This window comes from Hippopotamus amphibius, chromosome 14 (assembly GCF_030028045.1).
Source record: "Hippopotamus amphibius kiboko isolate mHipAmp2 chromosome 14, mHipAmp2.hap2, whole genome shotgun sequence".
NCBI classification, from domain to species: Eukaryota; Metazoa; Chordata; class Mammalia; order Artiodactyla; family Hippopotamidae; genus Hippopotamus; species Hippopotamus amphibius.
In genome coordinates, this window is record NC_080199.1 from 42,500,637 (window position 1) to 42,527,751 (window position 27,115).

The 27,115-nt window shown below is 34.1% G+C and overlaps 1 protein-coding gene across 2 annotated transcripts in view; it reads left to right on the forward strand.

Annotated features, from left to right (window-relative positions):
• PCDH9 (protocadherin 9) overlaps nucleotides 1-27,115 on the forward strand; it is a 914,618-nt gene that overhangs the window by 579,753 nt on the left and 307,750 nt on the right. The window contains exon 4 of one of the 2 annotated variants that reach the window (XM_057707596.1): nucleotides 17,406-17,607. In XM_057707596.1, coding sequence (XP_057563579.1) covers nucleotides 17,406-17,607 — 202 coding nt within the window. The remainder of the gene's footprint in view (nucleotides 1-17,405; nucleotides 17,608-27,115) is intronic. The other variant, XM_057707597.1, reaches the window with a different exon arrangement.

Consider the following 27,115-nt stretch of genomic DNA (forward strand, 5'->3'; position numbering starts at 1 on the left):
GCACGGGAAGACTAACATTACGCTTGTAATAAATCTCACATTAGGCAGGGTAATCTATATCAGCAGTGCTACTTCCCACTCAGAAATGTGCGCAGAGTTTTGGGATGCCTTTCTCTGCTCCACTGGCAGGAAAAGCTATCATGGCATGTGTTTCTATTAATTCTTGGAATATAATACACACATACACACACACACACACACACACACACAAATGTAACACACATACACACAATTCAGATCTACTGAATTCTAATGGATTACTTCAATACTGGATTTCAAATTGCTATAAAATGCTGCACAAAAAATGAGCATTTTGTTTAAAGTCACATTTGGAGTCAGAAAGTCCATAGTCTTTAAGCTGGCAAAAGCCATCCTTGTGACAATCTGGGCCACCAAGGGACTCCTTTGCCAGCCAGTCTCTTTGTTCTCTTACTTGGCACCCTTCCTGAACTGCTCAGGATCATGGCCATGTGGGAGTTCCATATGATTAAGGGGCTTTATGTGCAGGTGGACTGATGCCCGGTGCCTTCCTTTCACTTGTATTACCCCTTCACCTAGAAACGACAGAAGCAGTGGTGATTCAGTGAGAGCTGCTTACAGTGGGAGAAGCTAAGGGAGAGCTCACTGGAAACGAAAATGATCCACCCAACTGAGCTGAGCCTTCTCTAACTTATTTGGAGCTGGAGTAGAAACTCATGTAAATGGCTACCACGTCTTAGATCCATTGATCTCTGTGTATTTTACTGTGGGCTCTGAGGCATCCTAACGAATTCTAATGTCGATTGCCTGGTGGCCCAGGCACACAAGTGTAATTAAAATGCACATAGGACTTTACTTGAGGAAGCTCCTTTCTGTTATTTCTTTTTCTTATTCCTCTTACTCTGACTTGTTCTTCTGGGGCAAGAAATAGTTCTCCTTTATACTCTACTTATGTTCAAATGTTCTTGTTTCCTTTTGGGAATTCAAGAAAGCAATAACACTGTCCTGGAATTTACCAGGTAAATGCCCAAATCCATCATTTGTTTTCCTTTCTCTGTGTAAAGGGAGATCTATGGTGTACCTAACCATCATAAAAATGTTCAGACTTGGAGTTTTATAAGTTTTCATCTGCTTCTTATCAGACTATTCTCCTATTAGTGGAAAACACTTTTACAATAGTATTAACTCTTAGAGGATCCCCCTTCAAGGGACTACAGAGGAGGGATCTTTTAAATGCCCCCCACCCACCAGTGCTCTTAAGGGATGCACACACCTTGAAATGTGTGCAACTTGCCTAGAAGGAGTCACTTTCACAGTAGGTGAATGACACATTAAAAGAAAAAGAAAAAGAAAATATCATTAGCTTTCAGAGAAAAACAAGATTTTTTTTTTTGGTAAGGGAGAACAAAGTACCTCACCAAATCTGTTTTTCAAAGAGTATCCTGAATGCAAAGAAGAGGGAACTTTTCTAATTAGGATTTAATTCCAGGAACCTCTGATGGTGTCTTAAACTCTACTGAATATGGAAGTTTTAAGCCTTCCTGTTAATTAACTCAATTCACTAACATTGGGATGGACAGGGCTCCTCACTGCTAAGCTTTAGTATTACACTTTGAAAGCAATAGGTCAGTGGGGCCTCCTTGACTATGCCTGTGCTCTTAACTGGATTTGTTCAGTGACAGGCTGAGCCAAGTAAATGGCCTGCTGATAAGCATTTGCCTTGGTTTTGCTACTTTATTCTTTTCCTTTTAAAATCTTTCATTTGTTTTGCCAATATGCCTGCTTTTCTGGCACACCTGCTTTCCTCCTTAGATTGTGTTAGTTCTCTCAGAATCAATTGTGAGCAGCTTGCAACCAAATGCCTGATTAAAAAGTTAGCAGACCTTGAGTGCAATTACTTCAGCTCTATAGCACTCAGGCATTAAACCCGGTGTTAATTGTTTCCCATTTTTGTAATGATCCTTATAATAGGATAAAAACAGAAGAGATCATTTCTTGTAGTTTAAACAGCAGAAAATAAAGTCATCCACTCTGATTAATCATTGCAATATGAAATTAAACACTATTAGGAGTAAATACATGTTAGGATATTTTTCGATTCCAGCAAAAGTCATCATTTCTTCTGTGTCAAAATGTATATTGCAAAAAACTATTCAACTAAGAAAGAGGTTTCTGTAATAAGTAATCTTAAAGTAATTATTTAAGGAATTTATATTGTTTCTGAGCATTATGTACCTTAATTAATGTTTATCATAAATACATATTCCCATTTACTCCATAAATCACTTTATGGTCAGAATGGCTTATATTTTCAAATGTATTATAATTTTTAAAACATTTAAACTAAATATTTTTAAAAGATTGATTTTATATAAAGAGAAGGAACATTAACAACATTATATGGAAAGCATATTTTAGCTAATAATGCTTTATTCTAGCATTTTATAACATTGAAAAGATTCTTTAAGATTTAGAATTCTATGATTTAACATATCTATTTAGTTGTTTTCTTGAAGACCCTTATCTCTTTTCTGTTTTTCATTCTGTATAGCTATTTTGTGCCTTAGGATATTTTTAACCTGTAATCAGGAGACTGAAGCTCATTTGTCAGAGGGATACTCATTGGGCTTAACTGCTGGTTTTGATGGATTTTGATTCTCCATTTTCTTTCATGAGAGGGGGTCATCCACTGCAGAATCCCTTGTAGTTCCCAGAGAAAGAATGCAGGCAGGGATACAACTTGTTGAATGGCCTTCAGAATGAAAATGCGGGAAAACTCTGCTGAAACAATCAACCTATAGAGTCCATTTCACTTGCATTGATGTATGCTTTTTTAGTTATTAAAAAATTCAGAGTTTATATGCTTATCTTTTCTTTTTCCATCTGTCAACTCAGGTAAAAGTTCAGTATTATTTTCTGAACAGATAAGTATTTTTTTTCATGTTTAAAGGAGCACTCAATCAAGCTAGTTCTTTTATTTTGACACTGTCATTAAGGAAAAGAAAGCTTTGTCATTCTGCAGATTGTTACATATTTTCATGCAATACATATTTCGGATGCTTGTCAGATGCTAAGGACTGTCCTACATGTTAGATGTATCATAGTTCAAACATAAGATTTGGTTACTGACTTTGAGGAATTTCTACTTGTAGTTCTGATTTGTCATACAGTTCTTCACATATGATTTTGATCACAATTTCTGATAATAAGAAATTTCACAATTCTGAAAAGTACAGCTCTCTAGAGAAATTCTTAAACAAACAGTGGAGAATGTATCAAGGTACCATTACAAAGCGCCCAGCATTATTAGGACCTGATGATTAAATCCTAAAAATGTAAACATCACTACATCCATGTTTATGTTAATGTATTTCAGTGGAAGCAGTAAAAATCAAGAGATCCTCAGAAGCACTGGGAAATGGGATTCAATAGCATCTAAAAATTTTAATGATACCTTTATTTAGGGGATATAGAGTTTGTATTTCACATAGGAAAGCAAAAGAAAAGTGGACAGAAGGCTACTTCTGGAGTTATTTCACATTTTTGAATGGAATTATAAGCTAGTAGGACTATGATTTGTAGCCTCCCAGTGTCTGCAAAGTAGCCATGCATGAGCTCCCATAGCCCTTATTGAAAGACTTCCCTGATTGAGTTGATCCTTGTATTGTATACTGTTTTTGCACCATGAATTTCTTTTTCATAATATCTAACACATCTGTAATTACTCCAGTCTATTTCACTTATGAGATTGTAAGTCTTATGAGTGGAGAGATTGTGCCACCCTTGATTAAAAAGTTCCCTCAGTATGTAAGAGTACCTGATAGAAAGTAGGTGATTAACAGTTTCTGTTGAATGGCTGAGTAAAGAACTCTAGGGAATTTCTTAAAACTTAAACTATTCTATCATAGCATGTATTCGCCACACTTACAAATTCTTTTAATGGTGTAGTTTCAGATGGATCCATTTTATGGGGACTTAAAGTTTAATATGGTTTTCCCTTTACTCTATTTTGTTAACATGGGTGTCTCTTTAATACAATTTGAAGCTTAGTAATGAATTTAGTGAATAAAATACTTTGTAAGATTCTTAACATTTTACTAAAATAGATTTAAATCTCAAGCTTCTAATTTTTAATTTATTTCACTAGAAACACTATGATAGTACTTTTTGTTCCAACAATATTGCTCTACAGACATAAGGAGAGATTATATTTGTGTGAGAGTCAAATGATGGTGCCCTTGCACAAAAAGAGCTTTTTTTCTGTCAGAGTTTCCCAGGGACTAAAATTGGGTAGCTGCCATATGTGATCAGTTATCATCCACACTGCAGTTCCAGTGAAAATCTCCTAGATTTTCATATCTATGAAAAGTTAGTGATCAAGCAAGATATCTGAACTACATTCTCTATGTTCTTTGTCAGTCTGTGAAACCTAAGATAAGATGCCTTCTACAGACATTAAGCTCTATGATCTATTCCAGGAAAGTAATTCCTTAATTCCCTAAGTACCATCATCTGTCTTCTTCCATCTGTCAGGCTAGGACATGGACTAGATCAGAATTATTTTCTGATATGAGGAATATTTCATTTCATCTTCATGAAGTTAACTATCTGAAATATGACCCCAAAACTATCAAAATTGGCTTATATCCTAGTAAAATATAAATTAAAATGTCTATTTAATGGAGAACCTTTTAAAGTTCATACTGTCTCAAAAATTTTAGAAAGGAACTAAGAACAATTGTAGACAGCAATCACAAAGCTGTACATATAGAAATATTCTCTTTTGAAATGCATATAATTCTGTAAGTATAGAACCTTTATTTATAACTTAAAAAGGATCAATCAGGGACAAATATAATAATGGTAATACATAAGTATTTACATTACACTTGTACACACACACACACACACACACACACACAAACTCAATAGAAGTAAAATTCAGTATAATGCAATAGAGAGCTATCATCTTTTAAATTCCACAAAAGTAGCCTGAAATCCCCTTCACTTTCACTATTAAAGTCTTTGTCTACCTTCTTTTCTTATTTAATCCTTGGATTTTTAAAAACAGACTTTATTTTTAAAGCAGTTTTAACTTTACACAAAAATTGTGCACAAACTATAAACTTCCCATATATACTCTCCTCCTGAACAGTTTCTCCTATTAACACCTTGCATTAGTTTGGTACATCTGTTACAATGAATAATATTGACATATTATTATTAACTGAAGCCTGTAGTTTACATTAGTGTCAACTCTTAGTGTTCCAATCTTTTTTATGTCTCCTAGATAAAGCAAATTTTCTCTCAAATATTTAATTGTATTCTTCGCCCATTTCATTTAGATAAGCATGTTTAAACATTTGCTCACAACAATAATTTCATTGAAAATAATTTATGTCAGACTAGCAATTTGTCCATCATTTTTAACTTTAAGTATATAGGATAATATATTTTTGACTATCAAGATCCTAAATATAAACTTTAGGAAATTTAGTATTTTTTTCAAATTGTAGGCTGCCTTACTAGTCTTAAATTTTAATGCATAGGCCAAATTGTACCATATAATAAGTTATCTCTGATGTGGAAAATTTTGAAAATGATTCATTCTGAGATCATCTTTCCATCTCTGTCCCAGACAAAAACAGAAGGAATTTCTGGGCACATATGTTGGATCTTAGAGTTAAGTGGACTTAAAAGTGTTTACCTTTTTATCTACAAAATATTGCTAATATTTTTGAACCTTTACCTTCTGGATTGCTGTGTCCACATTTGAAACAGTACTGGGGAGTTTTGCTCTTTGAAAATATTGAATAACTACATTTTTCTGAATATCTCATTATTATATAACAGATGCTACCTAAATCTACAGAAGCTTTTAACACACAGAAGTTTTTGACAGATGTTTGAATTTTATATTTGTATTCAGGGAAGCAAATTATCCCCAGTGTACAAATAATAGAGATTGGTGACTCGGTAATGTTTTCAAAGAAAAGACCAAGAGCCACAGGGCAAGTAGTGATTATCACTGAGATGTGGGAGTGATTTTTGTTTCAAATATCAGGCTCAAAGTCACAGTGACTGTTTGTAACAATAGGTGAATTTTTTTTTTTTTTTTGGAAATAAAGTCCAGCCACTTTGAATGTTAAGAACAAAGGCCGCTCTACCCAGGAGAAAAGACATATAAAGTTATATTCATGTTTGTTCCAACTGGGTTAGTTTCTCTGTTTTCTTATGATCATCATAAGGGCTCTGATTCTAGCAGAGTAGAGTAGGTAGTTATATATTTTCTCAAAGCAAAAGAGACTTAAAACATTTTCTTCCAGTTTATCAGGACATCAGTGTTTTACACGCTTCTGAATAATGCTTATTTAATACTTTCAAAAATATTTTGATATGATTTCCATATCCAAATGTTATTGAATACATATGTAGCAAGCTGATTTCATTAGCTTTTTCTCAGATTTCTGTAATTCAAAACCCCTTATGAAGATCATACCCATTCATCTCATTCCCTCATACCAGACAGCCTGCACTATTCTTTCTAAATTTAGACCCAAAAAGAACATTCCTGCATATAAGCCAAGAATAAAGTTGAGACTGATTTTTAGCTATGGGACAGAAATCACGTACTTAGAGGAGTGCTGTTCTTCAAATTGGCCCTCGTCTGTTCCTACACTGAATATTATCATTTCTCAAGATATTTTGGAACTTCTCTTTTGTAATTGTCCTCAAAGCTAGTTTTTAAGCCACTGAAGAAAATGTGCCATGTTATTTTGTAATCTCTCCTTCTTTATAAAATGCTATTGTTGATCACTACAGATGGCTGTTAGTTGTTTCAAATAGTAAAGTCAAATCATAAAAGGCCAACAGTTGGTATCTCGAGGCTCTGCAATATAATGCCACACAGCCTCTCAAAATAATTCAAGAGCACAGACTCTAAAATCTCTAAAAATATAGTGGCATTACGATCAATATTTAGATTATTAAGTACCTCCTCCTTGAAAGATTTAGATGTTTTATACAATTTTGATTTATTTTAAAAATGTTTTTCCTCATCTTATAATCAAAATTTTACATGGTGAATTCTACATTCAATGGAATATCATTGCTAAACAAGTAATATTTTTGTCACCAGTTGCCATATATATTATACGGCACTAAATATGACCAGCAAAAGACTCTTTCTGGAATGCAACTTGTGGTGTCAGAATTGTCTAGATTAATTCAGGTTTTCTCATAATACAATTAATAAAATTTGGATTTCATTTTTAATAGTGATAAATGTAGCAAAGATCTTGGATATATTTGATAATTTCCTTGCCTAAGAATAGGGAAATTTCACATGCTAAGACATGTGCATGGTGTTATTGTGTTGGAGTTTGTGCATAAGTTTTTATATATTTGCATATGTAAATAGACATATACAAGTTTATGTATATGCTGTAGATATATTTTTAAGGTCTCCTCATTTTCTTCCTAACTTACTCTGAGAAAAAGAAATATGACTTGAGTATCACACATTCCTAATCAAATTTTTCAACTGCAAACAATATTTTCATTGCTGTCCTTTGAGAGAATTAAAAGATGTCAAAATTAGAAAATGCTCATCTTTCACAACACGTGTTATTCACCATACAATTACAAAGGATAAATGAAGTTCCTAATAATTATTTAAAATTTGATAGTTAATACAGATGCTGTTTTTTAGAGACTAGCTAGTCATCCTATATCAATCTATCTATCAGTCAATCACCTGTGAGATAATTTACCAATGAGTCCAAGGTTTCAGATGAAATTCCAGGGATGCCTGTTTCTTTTTTGTGTGTTTTTTATGGCCAAAGACAGCTTCCTCCCTATCTGCTCTGCTTCACCCTTCCCCATTCTGGAAAAACATGTCTCAAATATGGGTCATGTTTATAGGAGAACCTAGAAAAGAGAATTCAATAGTTGGTCAGTAATATCAGGGTCATGTTCTGTGCCTGTGCACACACATTTGCATGTCCTCAGTGCAACTTGGACCTATACTTGTGTTCTGTAGACTATGTCTCACTATCCACCTTCCCTGTGCAAATTAGTTGCCCCCAGTAACCTGCCTATGAGGATTAAGTCCTTTTTCATGACTGATTCTTTTGGTCGCTCCTGTACTAATGAATAGTTATAGGACACTCTCCATGTGCTAATCATATGAATCATAGACTAGAAAGAGGCTCCTCTTCCAGCAATATCATTCCCATCACCACTTTTTTGTTGCAGAAGATATGATTGATGGCTCAGCAGTATTTGTAATACATAGACTGCCAGGGACAGATATCCATTATGTGTGCTAGGACTAGTTCAAGTACCTTTACTGCTTCTAAAAAAAGTTTTAACATTCTTCTTTACAATAAAAAAATAACACAAAATTTAAATAAATAAAATGAAACTGCAGTGTTTGGCACAAGCTCCATTGAGACAGATCATACCACTTTTTAGGTGCAAATTAACAAACCTTCATGAGGACTTTTAAACATCCTCGTACAGTAACAGTGTTTCCTAGAGAATTTATACAGGTTGCTTCTTGCTTCTTCTACCTCTCCATTTGTGTTTCATTCTTTGACTTGAAATAACATGATCTGTCCTCTAGGCCTTGAATTACTAGTTTTCATTCTTACTAGGTAATTATGATCTTGTGCTTGTTCAGCAATACACTGAGGAAGCTTAAAGTGTGTGAGTGCATGTTCAAACTCTTTTGAGTCAAGTATCCATTGTTTGAAGTTAATTATAATATAATATAAAATTATTATATAATATAAGATTATAAGTTAGGGACTACCTTTTGAAAAACACAACTTACCTAAAGAAAACATGGCCTATTTTTGTTTTACAAGTCTTATTTTGTATTGAGAGTTGCTAATGGAGAGGAATGCTAGGGAGATGCTCATTACCTCTTTTGTTGCTTCTGCTAAAATTACCTGAGAAGAATTCTTGAGCCCTAAACACCAAATCAGATTCTATTTCTGTTAACAATACTGACAGATCTGATGCATGTTTTTGTAGTGATTTCTTTTTTTATTATCTAAAGAAGGCTCACTTTGATAAAAGACCACATGCTGTATCAGTGGGTTCTATATTTTTACTTAATAACAATGATAACTTAGTGGAATTTCCAATTAAATTGCTATAAGTGTCATGTATGCAGATTTCGTAAATATGATAAGGGTATCTTCCTGCGTCACATGGATTTGTTTATACTAGAAAACTAAATTGGAAAGGACTCTTGCTGAGTTGTTTCTTCCCTATTTCTGTACATGTAATTTATAGATGCAAGAATTCTGCTGGTAGATTCAGGAGCAGCTGCTCCTGTTTAATGTAGTCATTTTATATTTTGTATGCTCAGACAAAGTGCTGCATTCCTATTGGGCAACATTTAACTGTAAGAAATACGTTGACGGTGTTTCTGATAGCAGGAACCAAATGAGAATATAAGGAGCAAAATAAGCAACAATGCTGACAATTCTTAATCTTCTCTGTTTGCTTTGGACCCTGGAGGAAATTTAAGAGTGGGGTGATGCCACCAAACAAAGAGTAAAAGTTGATTCTAATCCTTTTTCCTTTCTCTGGTGTCCCACAGGGGAAAATGATGTAGGGAGGAGATTCCTGTTTTATGTTTATTTCTTATATTTAAATCCAAGCACCTAGGTTGCACCCCCCAAAAATACAAAGAATTTAGTTTTCTCTCAAGTTCTTTAAAGGTATCAATTGTTTTTGCATGTGAAGAGAAATGCTACCTAACTTTCTCACAGATCAGACTGAGATCAAAAGGAAACAAAAATAAAATTATATTAAAAATTTCATCATATGTCATTAACATGAGTCTTCCAGCATATGAAGTCCTATGAGGTATTCAATGCACTTTACATACAAAGCTCAGAAATCATGTCTTTAATTTAAGGAAGTCATTTCACAATAAGACATTTACAAAGTAAAGGAAACAGGCTAAGTTACCGTGAGTCTTTAATTTAAGGAAGTCATTTCACAATAAGACATTTACAAAGTAAAGGAAACAGGCTAAGTTACCATGAGTCTTTAATTTAAGGAAGTCATTTCACAATAAGACATTTACAAAGTAAAGGAAACAGGCTAAGTTACCGTGAGTTTCCCACACACAGTGAAACAAGCTTCCTACACTAAACTTGCAGCCGAGTACTGAATTTAGAACAAAAGCCAACAGCCCTACCCTGAAATGAAGCAGTTGTTTAGCAGCTAACAGCAAACTGGTTAACACAGCAGTAAGTATAGTATAGATGAACAGTACCCATTTCCTCTGAAAATGCTATTCAACTTTATATGGCCAGTTATCATCTGCACCTTAGTCCTAGTTTATATACCACAGATAATACTAGGAATCAAAAAAAATCATTTTAAAGATGCTGACACTTTTACATTCATCATCTAGGTCAGTGAGGTTGTTATACATCTTTCTCCAACAAAAACTGAACCTTCCTATTTGTCTCCAAATATTTTGAAATGTAAACATTAAAGAGGAAAGAAGGAAATACTGACAGCTAGTGGATTATTATTATGCTTCATTTTGCTACTTTTAAAACAGGGCAACACTCTCTGCCAACTTCTTGCTGGGGAGACAGAGAACTTTTCCCACAGGAAAGCATCTTTGGAGGATGGACAAAGATACTTCATTTCTGCGGTATCCCCTTTAGATTTCCTTGTTCTGTTCTGAGTAAATCATCTTCATTCAGAAAATATTCATTATAAGTTCATAAAATGTCAAGTGTATACGTTCTTCAGAAAAACATGCTGCTTTTGATTTCATCAATTCTTATTTGAGGTTGTTAACATTTCTCCAACTACCTAGAGGAAAAAATTGCTCAAGGATATGCAAAGTTAATGATTCCGTATTTGAGTCAAGAGTAGCCTACTCTGATAGTCTCAGTTACTCTTTTATCCTTTTTATTTTATGTTTTCACAAATTAGCAATGGATTCCAGTCTTAGGATGGCAACAGACTTGGGGATTGTTTGGCATAAACTCTCCCCTTCCCTCTTTTTTCTCCCTAGGTTATTGCTGATTAGTACAGTGAAGGTCTTTTCATGCACTGACCTTGCTTAAGTCTGCATAGCTTGCAAGAATTAGAAGCGAATCAAATTATAAAAAATGAGATGCAGGTGCTGGTTGAAAGCATGCTCAGAACTGTTAAGGAGTACCTTAATAAATTCTATTTCTTGGGAAGTGGTGTGATACAGTTTTTGTCTGTTTACCATTGTATTCTTAGCAGGTAGGATGGTGTCTAGCATATAGTATATCAAATTTAATAATATAATAACCAGTTATGCTACCCGCCTAAGTGAGTTTATGCAGAAATAGCCCAAAGAATTACAATTTACATTACACAAACTATGGTGGATCATAGGTAAATCTAGAGAATGAGGAAAGGGAGCTTGGCATCATAGCAAAACAGAGGAGTTGGAAGGAACTGTAATAACCAGAGTCCATTGGAAGAAACTGGGGGTCCAAATTTTGATGGCTTCTCATTGGTTGGGCTGCTATAGTCTCTGACTGGGGAGGGAGGTACCATCCAGGGGCCAGAGAAGTTTTCATCTTCCCCCTGAATAGTAAAGTAGGAGACAGCTTTCCATTGGAGATGTAAGCATGGGTCTCTTCCTGTTTGGAGTGATTGGCTGTGAATGGTAGCATGTGAGAGCTCCCTGACAGGCCTGTCCTGCTTTCAGTTTTAATTAAGGTTTCTTTAATGAATTACACATATTGGTTCTCAAATATTATTTATTATATGAAGGGATGAATGGAGTCCTTTATGTTGAATATCAGAAAATGTGGGTTTTGTTCCCACTGAAACCTATATAGACAAATCACTTTACCTCATTTCCTCATCTGAAATAAATGTAACAGATTAAAATAGACTAGAAAATCCCTAAATAATTTCCTGCTTAAAAAATACACAAATTCTACCTTAGCAGAATGATTTTAGCATAAGTATTTCCAATCAACGGGATAGAAGACTAACTCAATTTACCAATAGCAAGTAATAAAATGATTATAAAATAATTCTGTGCTCAGAATGCTTCATTTATCAGCAGTTGAAAAGTCCCTTATTAATTTTGTCCAGCAAAACTATTTCTTAGCTTCTTTTTTAGTTTCTTAGTTTCTTGATGAGAGCACTCAAACACGAATGAGGAAGAACGTGTGTATTAATATTAGTTTCCTTTCAGTTGAGCCTGTGAGTATTGAGTAACAGAAAATTAAACCATAACCAGAGATTGCTTTTTGGGTTGCATTTAATGTACCTTCTAAACCTCTATGAGTTTTACTCAGTTCTGGATTTTATTAAGAGGAAGAGTACACATTAATTTTAGATGGCAAAAAGCTATTGAGGAACTTGCTATTGAATGGAATCAGTGGTTTTAGCTGAAAATATGTTCTTTTGTCATTTAAAAATTCCTCTTTCTATAGCTTGCAACTTAAGACTATACTCTTAGCTATTACTTTTAAATTTTCAGTTGAAATATATTCTCTTAAAAATAAGAAAGAACAAAATGTTTCTAACTAATGTTATAAGAAATATTTGAATCAAAATGCAGTTTCCAGTCTTCAGATTTTTTTAAATTCTTCTTGGTATGATTTTCTTTGCTGCTTTGAGAAGAACTAGACATAAGATTTCATTATACATATTATTTCAAACACAGAAAAAGCATATCTTCATCAGATTTAATGCTGAGATAAAAGCAAAAACAAGTTCATATGCGGAACTTCAACACTTTTTATCTTTTACTGCATCATAAGTAATTTCTGGCTGATGTGTTTGTGTGTGTGTGTGCTACTTAGAGATTAGATAGATGTATAGATTATATAATATTTTTTAAATCTAATTAAAGGAACTAAATAAAATAATGTTTTCTTGAAAAGGTTTTTAAAGAATTTTATACAAATTAAATCATATTTAAACACTTCTATAGCACATTTTTCTACTTCTATAATATCAACTTATAATTTTCCAAAATATAATTATTTTAAATGTCAGTCATTAACTGGTAAATTTGTTTACTTGGCTTATAATAATTGGCTTACTGATATACTCATGTTATCTTGTAATTTGAGGAACAGGCAAGGATCTTTAATTGCAATGATGAAAAAGCTAGGTAAAAAGAGTAAAAAGTGGAAGTTAGGGTAGGAGCACAATGATAGAAGATTGTCTGACTTTCCTTAGCACAAGAGCAAGTCCAACTGCTGTCTATCTGAAGTGATGAAGAAGAATACTTAAAATTTAGCAAGTGTTCTAATATTACAAAGATAATGTGTGAAAACTTTAGTGTCATCAAAATAATAAAAATTTTAAATATCACAATTCCATGATCAAACAATACCACTTTAAATGCATAGTGTTTGCATAGCCAGATCTTAGCTTACACATTCACCCCCCAAAACACATGAACAACAATGCAATTCAACTCGATAAAATTTTTACCAACCTGATTTTTACACTTAACAATAGATTATAAATACTTTCCACATCAATAAACACTAACATAATTTTAAGTGTTGTGAATGATTCGATTGTATACTATTACATAATTTATTAATAAGTTACCTACTAGACATTTCAATCTTTCCTACTTTTTTGCTATTTTATGCAAAAACACAATGTGCCTTACTACCAAATCTTGTGTGTGGGAGTCTCTCTAGATTAATGAGACAGGGATTGTAGGCTTGCATGTGTCGTTCATTGGTGTATAATATCCTGTACCAGTAAGACACACACAAGTGTCACACTAAAGCAATGACTGCGGATGTCTTAGATTACTCATTCTTTCAGTGACTTGAAAAACAGTGCCGAACGTAGGAACACAGGAAAAAATATTGTAAAAGTGCCTGGTGATATTTCTCAAATCTAGCCAGTGTGGCACCTTCCAACTTGCACAGCTCTTTATGCTGGCATAGGTGCAGGGTCTCTGATGGAAGCTTTGCCTGGTCAAATCCATATAAGCAGTCCTGATATAAAATATGTAACAGAACAGCCTCAGTAGTTCTTGTTCCCATCTTATTCTTTCTCTGGCCAGCCTGGGATCTGGAGCTAACCTGTCAGTAATAAATCAGAAAAACAAATGTGACATTCAAACCATCAGCCAGACTTAGCCGAAAATAATAATACTGTTTCCCATGGGAGAAAATGGAATGGATAAGAAATAGATTCAGAAAAACAAAATGTAAGTGCCTAGGCTTTGGAAAATCTGAAGCAGTCTCATGATAACATGTGTTGTCCCAATTCAGTCAGGCAGGGTTTGACTATATTTAGAACCCAAATTGGGCATATTGCCACGGGGATAACCCAAAAGCAGAATTCCCAGAGGCTATAAGTAAAATGTTCTCTCTCTCTTTGACTACACAAACAATTACAGATTTCTTGAAAGAACAGTGGGAATGCCTTCACGTTCTCTGAGGAGAAACCATGTGCTCTGAACTGCAGGTCTTCATCCCTCACACCCACCAAAGAGCAGCTTCCCCCCAGAGAGGCTCTGGGCTAGCACACCTGCAGGCACATTTGTGAGGTATGCCAAGATTCTGCAGATCTCTTCCCAAAGAACAATACTTTTTCCTTTGGGAAGAATCACATCTTCATAACTACTAAACATTGATGGCCCCAGAGCCTGAAAGAGAATATGTAGATATTAATTTCAAGAATTGAGTATCTGCTATGTGCCACGTATTATATAAAGGGAAGAGCTCTTATTTTAGCTGTTGGAGCCTTACAACACTCCTCTGCTGAAGGACTGCTCTCTCCATTTTACAAGGGCAAAAACTCTTTCAAAGACATAATGTCCTAGCCCAGGGCCAGGCTCTACAGAGCAAGCACCCCCACGAAGGAGGTCTGGTTCTGGCTCCTCATCTGGTGCTCTTGGGCAAAACCTGAGTAAGTACTATAGACCTTAATGACACCCACAACTCCTATTTCTTAATGCACCATGGATCCTCGTTTTCTTTCATTTTAATTTATTCAAATATTCTTCTAGCTACCTTGATATTCCAAACATTATTCCACTTGCATCAGTCACTATGATAGGTTAAAGATTGATTTGCTTGATCAATTTGCTTCATACTATAATTTCTTAGTCCATATGCATCACCACCCCTACCTCCCATTAGACTGATAAATTGTGCACAATTTTGCCAATTAAGACTTAAACATCTTTGAGTCAAATTAATTAGGAAATATTTCCATAAGCCACAGTAGTTTGAACATTATATTACTCTAATTTACAGGGTCTTATTGCAAGTAAATTACACTAGATTTATATCTTTTATTCTCACTTATAAAGTGGTAAAGAAATATCATAGTATAGTATATGTCAAGTGGAATCTACTAAGTTGTATTTGAAATAGTTTAAAAAAATATTTTCCTTTTTATTCTCAGTGTAATTATACTACCAGGCTATGTACCAGTAGGTGCTCAATAAATACTAGTTCTAACGACCGTACTATGAGAGCTGCTGGATTTAGATGTAACTGATGTTGCAGATTTGGACATTTCCTAGGAAAAAACTATTGTAATTAAAGCAATATTAATTATGTTTAGAGAATATCACAGATGTTAATTTTCCTTTTTCCTTCTGTCTATGAAGCAAATATTTTATAATGGCTTATGAGTGTCTTCCAAGAATGCTTTATAAAGATTACAGAATCAATTCGATTGTTCCATTGTCTGTCTTGTGTTTTGATTTCCATCTTATGCACCTGAGCTATAATTAAGAGAGAGTCCTCCAGAGGTAACACCAAGGATACTTTAATCACTAAAACTATGGACTTTTTAATAGGCTAATCACTTTAAAAGCAATGCTTGACAATTACATATTGTGGGCAGCCTGGTTACTGTCATTAATACTGTGTTTATTACAAAAGGATACACAATATGAGTTAAGTGCATATTGGAACAGAAATGGAGAATGCTTGTATTAGTGGTTTTCCCTCAAGGGTTAAATTCACATGGGAGAGGAAACACTATAATAAATAAAATCAGTAGCATGACCTACCCTATAAAAGTAGAAAAGCATTGCAGATATTAACATTCAAGTTTTGTTTGCATTTTGTGTAGCACTCACCTAGGCACATTTCAAAATCTATTGAGGAAGGAACAATGGTAGTGAGATAGTTGTGCTTGAAGGTGAAATGTGCTACAATAGCCTCAGTTAGGAACATTTATGATTATAGTTTTTGTGATGTCAACATCAGTTCATTAAAAATGTACTAAACTATCAAATCATTTCACACAGGTCATTGAACAGCAATAAAATGGTATCAGCTCTTCTCCATTATGACTCTGAGCTGGACTTGAACCAGTGACTCACAGGAAATAGGCTATGTTCTATTCTCAGTCCATAAACAATACATTTATACAGTAGCAGTATTTCTATCTATAACATTTTGTCTCTATATCAGTTTGCTTTGAAATGGATACAATTTATAAACTGTCTCAAAAAACAGAAATTTTAGGTATGATAAATGATTATACATTGTATCTCCATATATTATATATTTTATTCTGTATATATTCATAATTTTATTAAATCTGAGTAAAGTAGTCACATGTGATATGATATTGAAAGGCCTTTGGTTATCAATGTAGAATGAAAATTAGATGTAGTCAGACATATAGCACAAATTTACTATTCTCACGTAATTCTGTGAGGCATAAATCTCCACCCCACACAGCTGTAAATATTCTCCCTATCTCATAGATTACATCAGCTAAAAGAATATTTACCTAGAGAACTAAGCAGGGATCTGTGCTGAAAGGCACAATTTTATTTTACTAAAACACTAAAAGTTATTAAAGTACCCATACACATATTTTAGGTCACTTCTGATGATGACATTGTGCAAATAGATGCCAAAGTAATATTCCAAACACCTTTTAACAGGAATATTCTATACCCAATGACTAGTAGCAATATCTGGGCCAGCGGACAATAACAGCTTCATTGCACAAGCTACCTCAAACCCTCCAGTAAACGCAGTACTAGGTCATTCAAAAGAAGTGGTATGTTATGTTGCATTATCTATGTATTTATGTATATCTATGGAACAAACATTTGTATTTCTGCTTATTTAAAATTTGTTATAGCTTTGACCACTAGCATATATATATTCGTTTTTGCCTTTCTTTTTACAACTTTCAGTGGTTTACTGTGAGTTTTTTGTTCTTGAATTATACAAGATTGAAGTTCCTTCTTGTATTTTGCGAGTTGGATGTGTCATAGTGAATGACAAATAATAAACGTTTGTTCCCAGTTGTGTTCCAAGTATTTTTTTTACTCTGCCTCGACATTGTGCTCTGTGTTAAAGTTGCTTTGCTTTGCGTTCTGCCACCGCTTCTTTCAGGAGGGATGTTAACGGCGTGTCCTGTGGTCTTCTTTGTAGTCGCAGCGCCGGGTTACCTTTCACCTCCCCGACGGCTCCCAGGAAAGCTGCAGTGACAGTGGTCTAGGAGACCACGAGCCGGTGGGTAGTGGCACCCTGATCTCACACCCTCTTCCTCTGGTTCAGCCACAGGACGAATTCTATGACCAGGCCTCTCCGGACAAGAGGACGGAAGCAGATGGCAACTCTGACCCCAACTCTGGTGAGTCCCCTTAAAAACTTTGTCTGGAGTTCTGCTTTTCTGTTGTGCCCTTGAGTTCTAACAGTAATTCTGAGGATCGAGTAAATGGAATTTCAGTTGTTTTTTGCTGCCTTTATTGTTGTCGTACTAGTCTTTGAAATATATCAAGTCTAATGTGCTTGATATGTTGGCTGTTAAATTGTATGGTGCGTCTTTATTTTATGAACCATGAAAAAAGGAAAAATGCTGCAGATATAATTGCAAGAAGCCATTTTTTGTAAGACAGCTAGATGTCAAAGATATTAAAATGGAAGACATTTTTACATTTTAGAATTGTTGAAACATGGTTAAGTGGAACAGAGTCAATGAAGAAAAAGAAAAAAAGTATCCTGTGGATTACTGTTTTCCAGTGAAGACTGTATGTAGAGTTATAGTTATATACATATATATGTATATATAAAATACATGGTGATTAAAACAAGTACGAAGAGGAGTGATGATGTTACATTTTTTGTCTATTTTAATTTTGGATGATTTTTTTAAATCAATACATTGAGAGAGTGGAATGAGTGGGATGGGATTCGCGAAATCCTTTATTCTTCACAGACTCACACCTCCCCTTAGAAAGCATTGCTCATTCCAGGTAAGCCCTGTGAGGGTGCTTCTTCCTCGGCCTTTGAAGAAAACTTTGGGCAAATGCTATACTTTTTTTGGTAATGCTATTATTATTTTTTTTTAATCACTGACTAGTTCAACTTAAAAAATTAAAAGTCCAATTTGATAATTATTATGTCCAGTCCAAAGTAATGGCCATGATTGCTGTTCGATTTGAATTAAAAGTCTTTTCTAACTCATCTTGACCTGATTCAAACTTGCCTATAATGCAAAATGGGGTTAGGGTGGCTTTTTCATAATGTTCTAGCTATTTCTTTCACTGCTTTAGATATTAAAGTGCCTCTGGCAAGTCTATGGTTGAAGTAGAAATACGAAGAGGAGGTAAAAAGCATGAAAGGACTTTCTTAACTAGTCCTGCTGTGGTAATCCAGTGTTGGTGTTCTCTGCTTTCTAGGATTTTAAACTGATTCTTTGATTCCAGGGTAGTGGTGGGAAATCTTTTGTACACATGCCCCCTCCCAAGCTGTGCCCCCGGCTCTGCAGATTTTTCTGATAGGTGGTTCTCTTCTCAGTAACAAATGGAGTTACATTTGCGTCTTCTTTCTGCTGAAGTTTTTCTCAGCCAATCTTTTAGGAAAATGTAAGTAAATTCCATACCAGCTCTGGTTCTCAATCTCTCATGTCCTATGTCTTGGTCTCATTAGGGAAACATAAGTGCATCTTTTGACTTCACATATCCAGGAGGTCAGGCCGTACCCAAAGAGGCAAATGCTCATCTCACAGCATTTGGGGGAGCTGGCCAAATATTCTCCTTAGATTTCTTGGTTCTTGTTAGTCTAAGGACGGTTGAACCTAACAGGTTCCATTGACTCAGCATTTCTTGGACTTGTGTAAAGAGGTTGGATATGTAGGACAGCTTTCTAAACTGATTTCCTAGCCTGCAACTTGCCCTTCAATTTTGAAAAATCTCTTATTGGCTTTAAGGCAGGGATCTCAAAACTGGTTCTTGACCACTTCTTCTGCACATGGCAGTGGTTGGATCCTCTGGTCTTGGTTAAAACCAAGACAGGAAAACTCCATTTTAAATACGCTGGCACAAATGGTTTTAGGATTTGTGTATATAGCTCACCAAATATTTTTACAGAAGTAAAAGTAAACAAAACAAAACAAAACAAAACTGTATGCAGCAATATGGTTAAGCTAAACTGCCCTAGGCCAGGACTTTATCCAAAATGTGCAGTTACTCACTTAATAATTTCTTAAACCTGGGAAATAACACTGGGTGAGCTGCCAAATAGGAGAAGATATGAGACATTCTAAAGCTGGGGGAGAAAAACAAAAACAAAAACAACAACTTTTAAGCCTGCTTCAAGAACTCCCCAGAATTTTAACCAATCCAGTCACATGAAAAAATAAAAAGACCCAAGGGAAGACATACCCTTGCACACTCCAACATTCAACTCAACACAGTGACTTCATCCAGGAGAATCATGGTCACTACAATGTGTTAAACTGGAACAGTGCTCCTTGCTGGAGAAGGCATCCTTATTCATGATTGGGAAGAAAGGTAAAGGGTCAGATAGGGAAAGGAGGAGCCCAGAGCGCCCTGGAGGCTAACACTTCTTTTGACCTATAAAGGGACTTTAATTTTAACCTCTTTTGCAAATGTCTAGAGGAGAATTCATTAGACTAGCTTGGAAATATTAAGAGATTCATAATGAAACAGTAATTCATATTAAGATAGTATCATGATATATTATCTTAAAATTTTGCAGTCACATTTTTGTAATTAACATTGAAGAAATTGTGGAGTGAGGTACAGAATAATTGAAGCAATAATCTTCAACAGTAATAATCTTACTAAACTGTTTCCTTTGCCTTTAATGGCATTTTCTGTGTATCTCTTGAAGAGTCATGATTTTATAGCAATCATGATATCCATAATAAATTCATATCATCTTTAGAGTTATTAAGTATTATAGCTGTATGCATTCCTAGTTTTTCAAATATGGTCCTCAATCAAAGTAATTAAATTTTAGTACTAATTTCATAGTAACTTTTTTCATTATGCATTTTTTAAATAAATTAATACAAATATATTATGTGGGGGAGTTTTTGGAAACTTAAGCTTTAATATAACTTTAGGCTTTAATTTAACCCTTTGGCAACCAAAGAGATGGTGTCTCTATGTTATAGGCATTTCTGAGTCCTAGAGCATACCTAGCGAACTGCCTCAAAAATGGCACACATACACGCAGTATTTCTTGCAGTGAATTCTGTCAGTTTTTCTGCATAAAAAGATTTATCCCATTTCCAAATAACAGAATTAGTCATATTTCCTTAAGTTAACTTATTAATATGATCATGCCCGCCATGTAAAATTCAATAAAACCATTAATTCTAAGAAAATGATAAGGGGATTTTCAGTTAAGCATGTTAATTTTTAAGACATATAACTAGAGTGATGAAGGAATTTCACTAAATTAAAAAGAAACAAAAACAATTATGTGAATCAGATCAGGAACAGCTTATTATCACTAGTTCAGAATTAAGTCTTAATCTTGTCCCATTGAGAATGATGAATAGAGTTATTTTTTGATCTGGTTTTTCTTTTAAATGTTAACTTTAAGGATTTTCTGCTGTTTAATCATGCGCAAAATTTCAGATTGTATTTATTTTATTAAAGCCCTGTCTGTCATATGCTTCCACCTCTACCTAGACAGTGTGTGCATCAGTTGGTGTATTTCTCACTAAGAATAATTTTGATACCTGGTGATATTTATGGGTAATATCTATTGAGGTCTACTTATGAGTCAGGATTGCTAGTAAATGTTTTAACAGAGTGTTTATGATTCTGCCCCAAGAATGCAAGTTAGATAGTATTAGAAGTAAACTGAATTTCATAAAATTTATTTGTCTAAAACTACTTAGCAAGTAGCTGAGGCATAATATGAACTCAGGAGTGCCTGACTTCACAGGTTATGCTTTTACTATGCAGAGAAATCACCTGCAATGTGCACATGTTTTAAGGCAGTGTGAAATACAATATAGTCATCGCTGACATTGAATTTTATATTTGAGGGCACTAATATCATTTTTTAAGAGGAAGTTTGAGAAATTGAATATTACGGAGATGAGTTGTAGGATGAACAACTTGTGAAAGATCTACTTCTGCAAGGATTATTTGGCATTGGGCTAATGAAAATTTAGACCTTAATAGGACCCCACAGACCATACAGTACAAAATTATTTTATACAGACGAGTAAAAGGGGAAGTGCTTGACCTAAATTACATAGTTTGTGAGTCAAGAATAGAACTCATATATGTGGACTCTTATTTAGTGCTCTTTTCATTGGAACAATTTTTCTTTACCATGGTCCTTATACCTTTTCCTTAAACAGAATCTGTGTGATTGGTTGATTAACAGCTGTCTCTCCCATTAACCTCTAGAGGCAATTTGCTCACCTTTCTATTCTCCATGCATAATAGTACTTGGCATATAGTAAAACAGCAATGTATACTTGTTGACTGAAAAAATAATCATTATTTCACAAACACATGAAAATACAGTCTGGCAAATTAAGTGTTCTATCAACATAAAAACAAACAAATGAAAGTTAAACCTAGAAAGTAGCACATCACTTTAATGGTGGTTATCTTCAGTTTGGAGTATTGTTTTCTTTTTAATTGTCTATATTATCCACAATGTTAAATGTCAAAATTATATTTTTATTTTGTAATTTTCATGGAAGGCACCTGATACAAAGCTGAGAAAAAATCATTGTTAGAATATATATTTTTAGCATCAAGTAAAAAATTGTATTAAAAATATTTTTTTCCCATCAGCCTTAAAGATACAGGACATACATGCTAAGAAAAATCGAGAATTTACAATGCAATTTGGGCATGAGATGCAGGCTGTCATTTTGGGAAGAAAAAAATCAAGTTAATAAAATTTTAAAATACTCCAGAAAAATCCAGGAAAAAACAAAACAAAACAAAACATAATTAACCTATCAAATTCCAGTCCGAAGAAATTGTGCTAATCCTAACCTGTAAGAAAAAAAATCACTAACCATAATATACTTTGGGAATTAAACATGAATTTGATTTTTTGGGCACAGTATTTTATAAAATAAGTTTTGTGAACTGTGTTTATTATTTTTATACATATCCTGGGTTGAACTAATTATATTAACCCAAAGAAAATTGTTCAGAGGTTTCATATTGTCACCTGTTATGTTCACTTCCCCATGGAATTTTTGTAATCAGTTCAGGGTGATCCTACAGCAATGGCCCCTGAGTTAATGAATCTCAAGTTCCTCAGAGAATGGTATAGAGAAAAGGTAATCAGTCCTACTGTACTTTGAGTTTAAGGGGAAGAAAAGGCAATACAAGAACAAAATTTGATTTTCTTTTTTATGCTATAAAACTAATTTTTCGCTTTATTAGATATATTTTTCTAAATGTAAGTTCAAAACCTATTACTAACCACTTTCCCCTTAAAATCACAGTGGTCAGAACATTTTCTAGATTAAGCTATCTTGATTACAAACCAAATATACATCTACCCATCTCTTGCGTATGTATTTATGTATGTGTGTACGTATGTATGTATGTATATCTATATCTCTATCTAGCTACCTATGTTTCTATTGTTAATCACCACCAACTTAATGTCTTAAAATAACACACATTCATAATTTCACAGTTTATTTAAGTCAAGAGTCTGAAACATGGCTTGGCTGAGTCCTCTGCTCAGGATCTCAAAAACATGCAATCAAGGTGTCAAGCATGTTGCATTCTCATCTGCAGGCTAAACTGTGGAAGAATTTACTTGCTAGATTTTTCAGATTGTTAGCAGAATTTATTTCCTTGTAGTTGTAGAACTGAGAGCCCCAGCATCTCACTGGCTGTCTGCTGGAGACTGCTCTCAGCCCTGGGAGGTCACCCTCGGAGACTAGCCCCACGTGCCTCTCAGCATGACTGCTTACTTCTTCAAGGGCAATTAAAGAGACCGTCTCTGAGTTTGTAGCAACATTCATTGTTATATAACTTAACATATTCACGGAAGTGACATTCCGTCACCGTTGCTGCATTCTATTGGTCATAAGCAAGTCTCAGGTCCTGCCCATACTCAAGGGAAGGGGATACATATGGTCGTGAACACCATGAGGTGAAGATCCTGAGGGGTCACTCTAGACTACGTCTGCAACAGTTTATATAAGACTTAGTAATTCTGATACATTTTACATTTCAAGAGCTGTCACTTAAAATCCTTTATTCACAAGGCTTTCCCATGATTCATTCATTTGTTTATTCTTTCTGTAAATACTTATTCAGCGGCTACTATGTGCCAGGTCTATGCTAGATTCTTGGGACAGGTATTAAAACCAAGGCTCTCTAAAATTAAAAAAACTGAGTTACTAGGCTGTGAGAACAAGAGTTCTAGTCTGAGTTCCTTGGTCAGAGAGGCCATGAATAGGTTTGTGGGAATTTGTGAAGTTTCTCAAATTGTTTTACAACCTTATTTTCTCTGAGGTGCAGGCTGTGAGAATTTTATAGACCATAAAAAGAAGACAAAAAATTAAAAAGAAATATTGATTTTTGTAAGAGAGAAGATACTGGATACCAATAACATTACTGAACTAGAATAAACACCAATTATAGGTGTAAAAAAAGTGGGGTTTAGAATAGAATAAGTCTTGGGTAAGAAATCAATAAAGTTCTATAGCATGATACTTTAAACAAGTGACATTGGATGAACAGAAATTGTTTAAGTAAAATATGTGTGTGTGCCTCTGTGTGTGTGAACACCCACTGGCCATGCAGGTTTGTTGGTGTTATGAAATGTTATAGCCAGTTAGGGTAAGCAGTGAATCGTTCAGTATATTTGTAGCACATACTTAGTTCCCCCATGGGGTCTCAGGTTTCTAACCTCCAAAACGGACCTATTAATATCTTTGAGAATATTGTTATAAAAACTACAGTATTTAATATAAATAATCACTTAGCACAGTGCCTGAAACATAGATACTGAACAAATGGTTGATATTCAGCTGTTCCAGTCTGTGACAAGAAATGAATCTGGATTCAGACACAGGCTGGGACCAGATTTTAAATGTTGGGGAGGATAGAATACATTCTAATTGGATATAGCAGATAAGAGAATAGAAAGACTTGATGGTATTCCAAGATTTTAGTTTGCTAGACTTATTGGAAAATTACGCAATTAAATAAATTAGAGAATATGAGATAAAAACTCAGATTAGGAAACAATTCTTTAAAAATTTAAAAATTTGGGTAGGTGTGCAAGGTTATCTAGGAATTGAGAATATGACTCTGAATTGGAAAATGGAAACAGACAACATAGAGGGTGAATGAAATTTGAGGAGTAAATATGGTAATTATGAAGACAGACAAGGAGTCCAAGAAGGAAATCATGACAAACCCTAACATTTAGGGCAGGCAAAAATGAGGTAGAATGGAGTGAGAGCAAAGACCACAAAAAATCGGGGAGAGTCAAAAAGATATTTGAAAGCTTTGGGGAGGTTTGAGTCCTATACATTGTCAGTGTTGGCTTTTTCTGGAGGCAATGTGGAGCTGTGATTAAGAACACAGACTGCAGATGCAGAATAACCTATCATCTAACTCACTGACCACAGGGCTGCTGACACATAGTGCAGGCTTGGTTTACAGGTATCATTGTTTTTGTATTGTTATTATTATTAGCAATAGAGAGTGAAAATATGTAGAAGAATCAAAACGTGTATCTTAATTATTTAGTAAAAGTTCCCAATCACGTTTTCAAAATTACCACGGTGAATTTTAAAATGCAAAATCATTGTTATACCTTAGAAGAAAAAAATTCTAAAAAAGTGTTCCAAATTCTGAATACTTTATATTTTAAATTCTTTTCATGTGACTTTTTAAAATATTTATCATATCTGATGGGCAGTTCCAAAACATCACAGTTTGCTGAAGACTGATAAAAACTCATATAGGAAAGCATATTTATATGCCAGTATATTCATTATTTCACTTTAAATAAATCATGTTCACTTTATGATTTTGAAGTATTTATCATAATATTATTTGCAATACACTTTCTGTTTTATTACTATTTTATCTCTAAGAGGATTGCAATGAGATGATTTTGTATATTATTACTTAAAGTAGTTAAAAGCTGTCTGTGAAACCAGTAGGAGCACAAGCTTTCTCTGCTGGCAAGTTTTAGATCTCTTCAATTTCAAGTATAACTTTAATCCCAAAAAGAATTAGCTTTGAGTACTCATTTATTATAAATATTTAAAAGTTGTTAGTAATACTCTCTTGCATTTGAGCTTGTTGAAGGGGTCACTGAATAGTATGTTCAGTGTTATAGTAGAAAAATCTGTAGGAACAATATGCCTCCTAGTGTAAAGGAAGGGTAATGTCAACTTTCATTGGTGTGCTGCAAAAAATTTCCAAAGCTGCCTGCTGCCATGTGATTCATTCTGCTGAGGGTGGGTAAAGAGGAATGGCAGTAATTAACCCTGGATGTGTGGTTTGCCTTAGATGAAAGAACTATTCTTTGTACATCAGTGTTTATAATAATTTGAGAGTGTTAAAAGTGGTAGATAAGCAAATCAGTAGCTATATCTAAATATAAGGATCTTACTGATTTCAGTAACTTTTAGAAGTATTCTAAAGCCATCACATAAGAAAAACATGGAAATAAATTACTAATTGTAAAGGATTTGTACTCAAAATCAAACTAATATCTTTTATTTTATCTTGATCTAGAAAAATAAATAAAAGAAATTGTCTAGAGTTTTAAAATAAATGAAATTTTTGAGGAAACCACAGATACTTGTCTCAAATGTCCCAAATTAACCTTAGTACTCTTTTGACACACATTTCTGTCAGTGGATTGAGAATTATTCAGATTAGTGTGACTGACAAATACATGGATGCCCAAATTTTAATAACTCTGAAGTTGCCAAATAAAATACAGGATGGCCAGTTAAATTTGAATTTCATATAAACTATTAATTTTTTTCAGTCTAAGTATGTCCCAAATACTGCAACATTTCACAGCTTCTTGCAATATTTGGGACATACTTAGACTGATAAATTATTCATTGTTTATCTCAGATTAAAATTTAAGCAGCCATCCTTGATTTTATTTTTTCTAAATCTAGCAACTCTACCCTAAAATATGATGATTTAATAAAATAGTATTAAATGAATTAACTCATATAATTTAAGTATTATGAGGAAATCTACCAATTACATTTCATTATAATTAAAATTCAGAGCAATGATTAGTCAACCTTATGTTAGAGTTAATTCTGTGATACTGCCCCAGGTAGAGACATTATTTATTTACTTTAAAAAAGCATCAGTTTACAGTATATTTCCATGTCCATAAAATAATCACAATGTTAGAAGTTCAGTTTGTGCTTATATACAACAATGTAAATGCATTAATCTACCATTGAATGATGACTTTTATGTTGGTCTTCCTGATTGATGCAAACAGAAATTCTGGTTAAAGTTTTTGATTCATGATTTTTTGTTTGTTTAATGGTCTGTTTGATAAATCATATTTTAGGATTCTGTATGTGTTCATTGACTTTTAGATACTTTCTTTGCCTTCAGGACCTAATCTATAATTTTTAGGATCTGACCACTTTCAAGGGAAACTATGTCAACATGGGGGGAAAGTAAGGGGAGATGAGTTGGAGAGAGGGAGAGATGGGGGAGATGGGGAGAGAGAGAATTTAAATTTATTTCTGGAATTTTACAACTTTGGTTTCGTATTTTAGTAAAAATGTCCACCTAGGATACATAAATACAGTTTTAAGGCCTCTCAAGTAAGATGCTGAGAGGAAAGATGTGGAGTACCGTTAGACTGAGTACAAATCATGC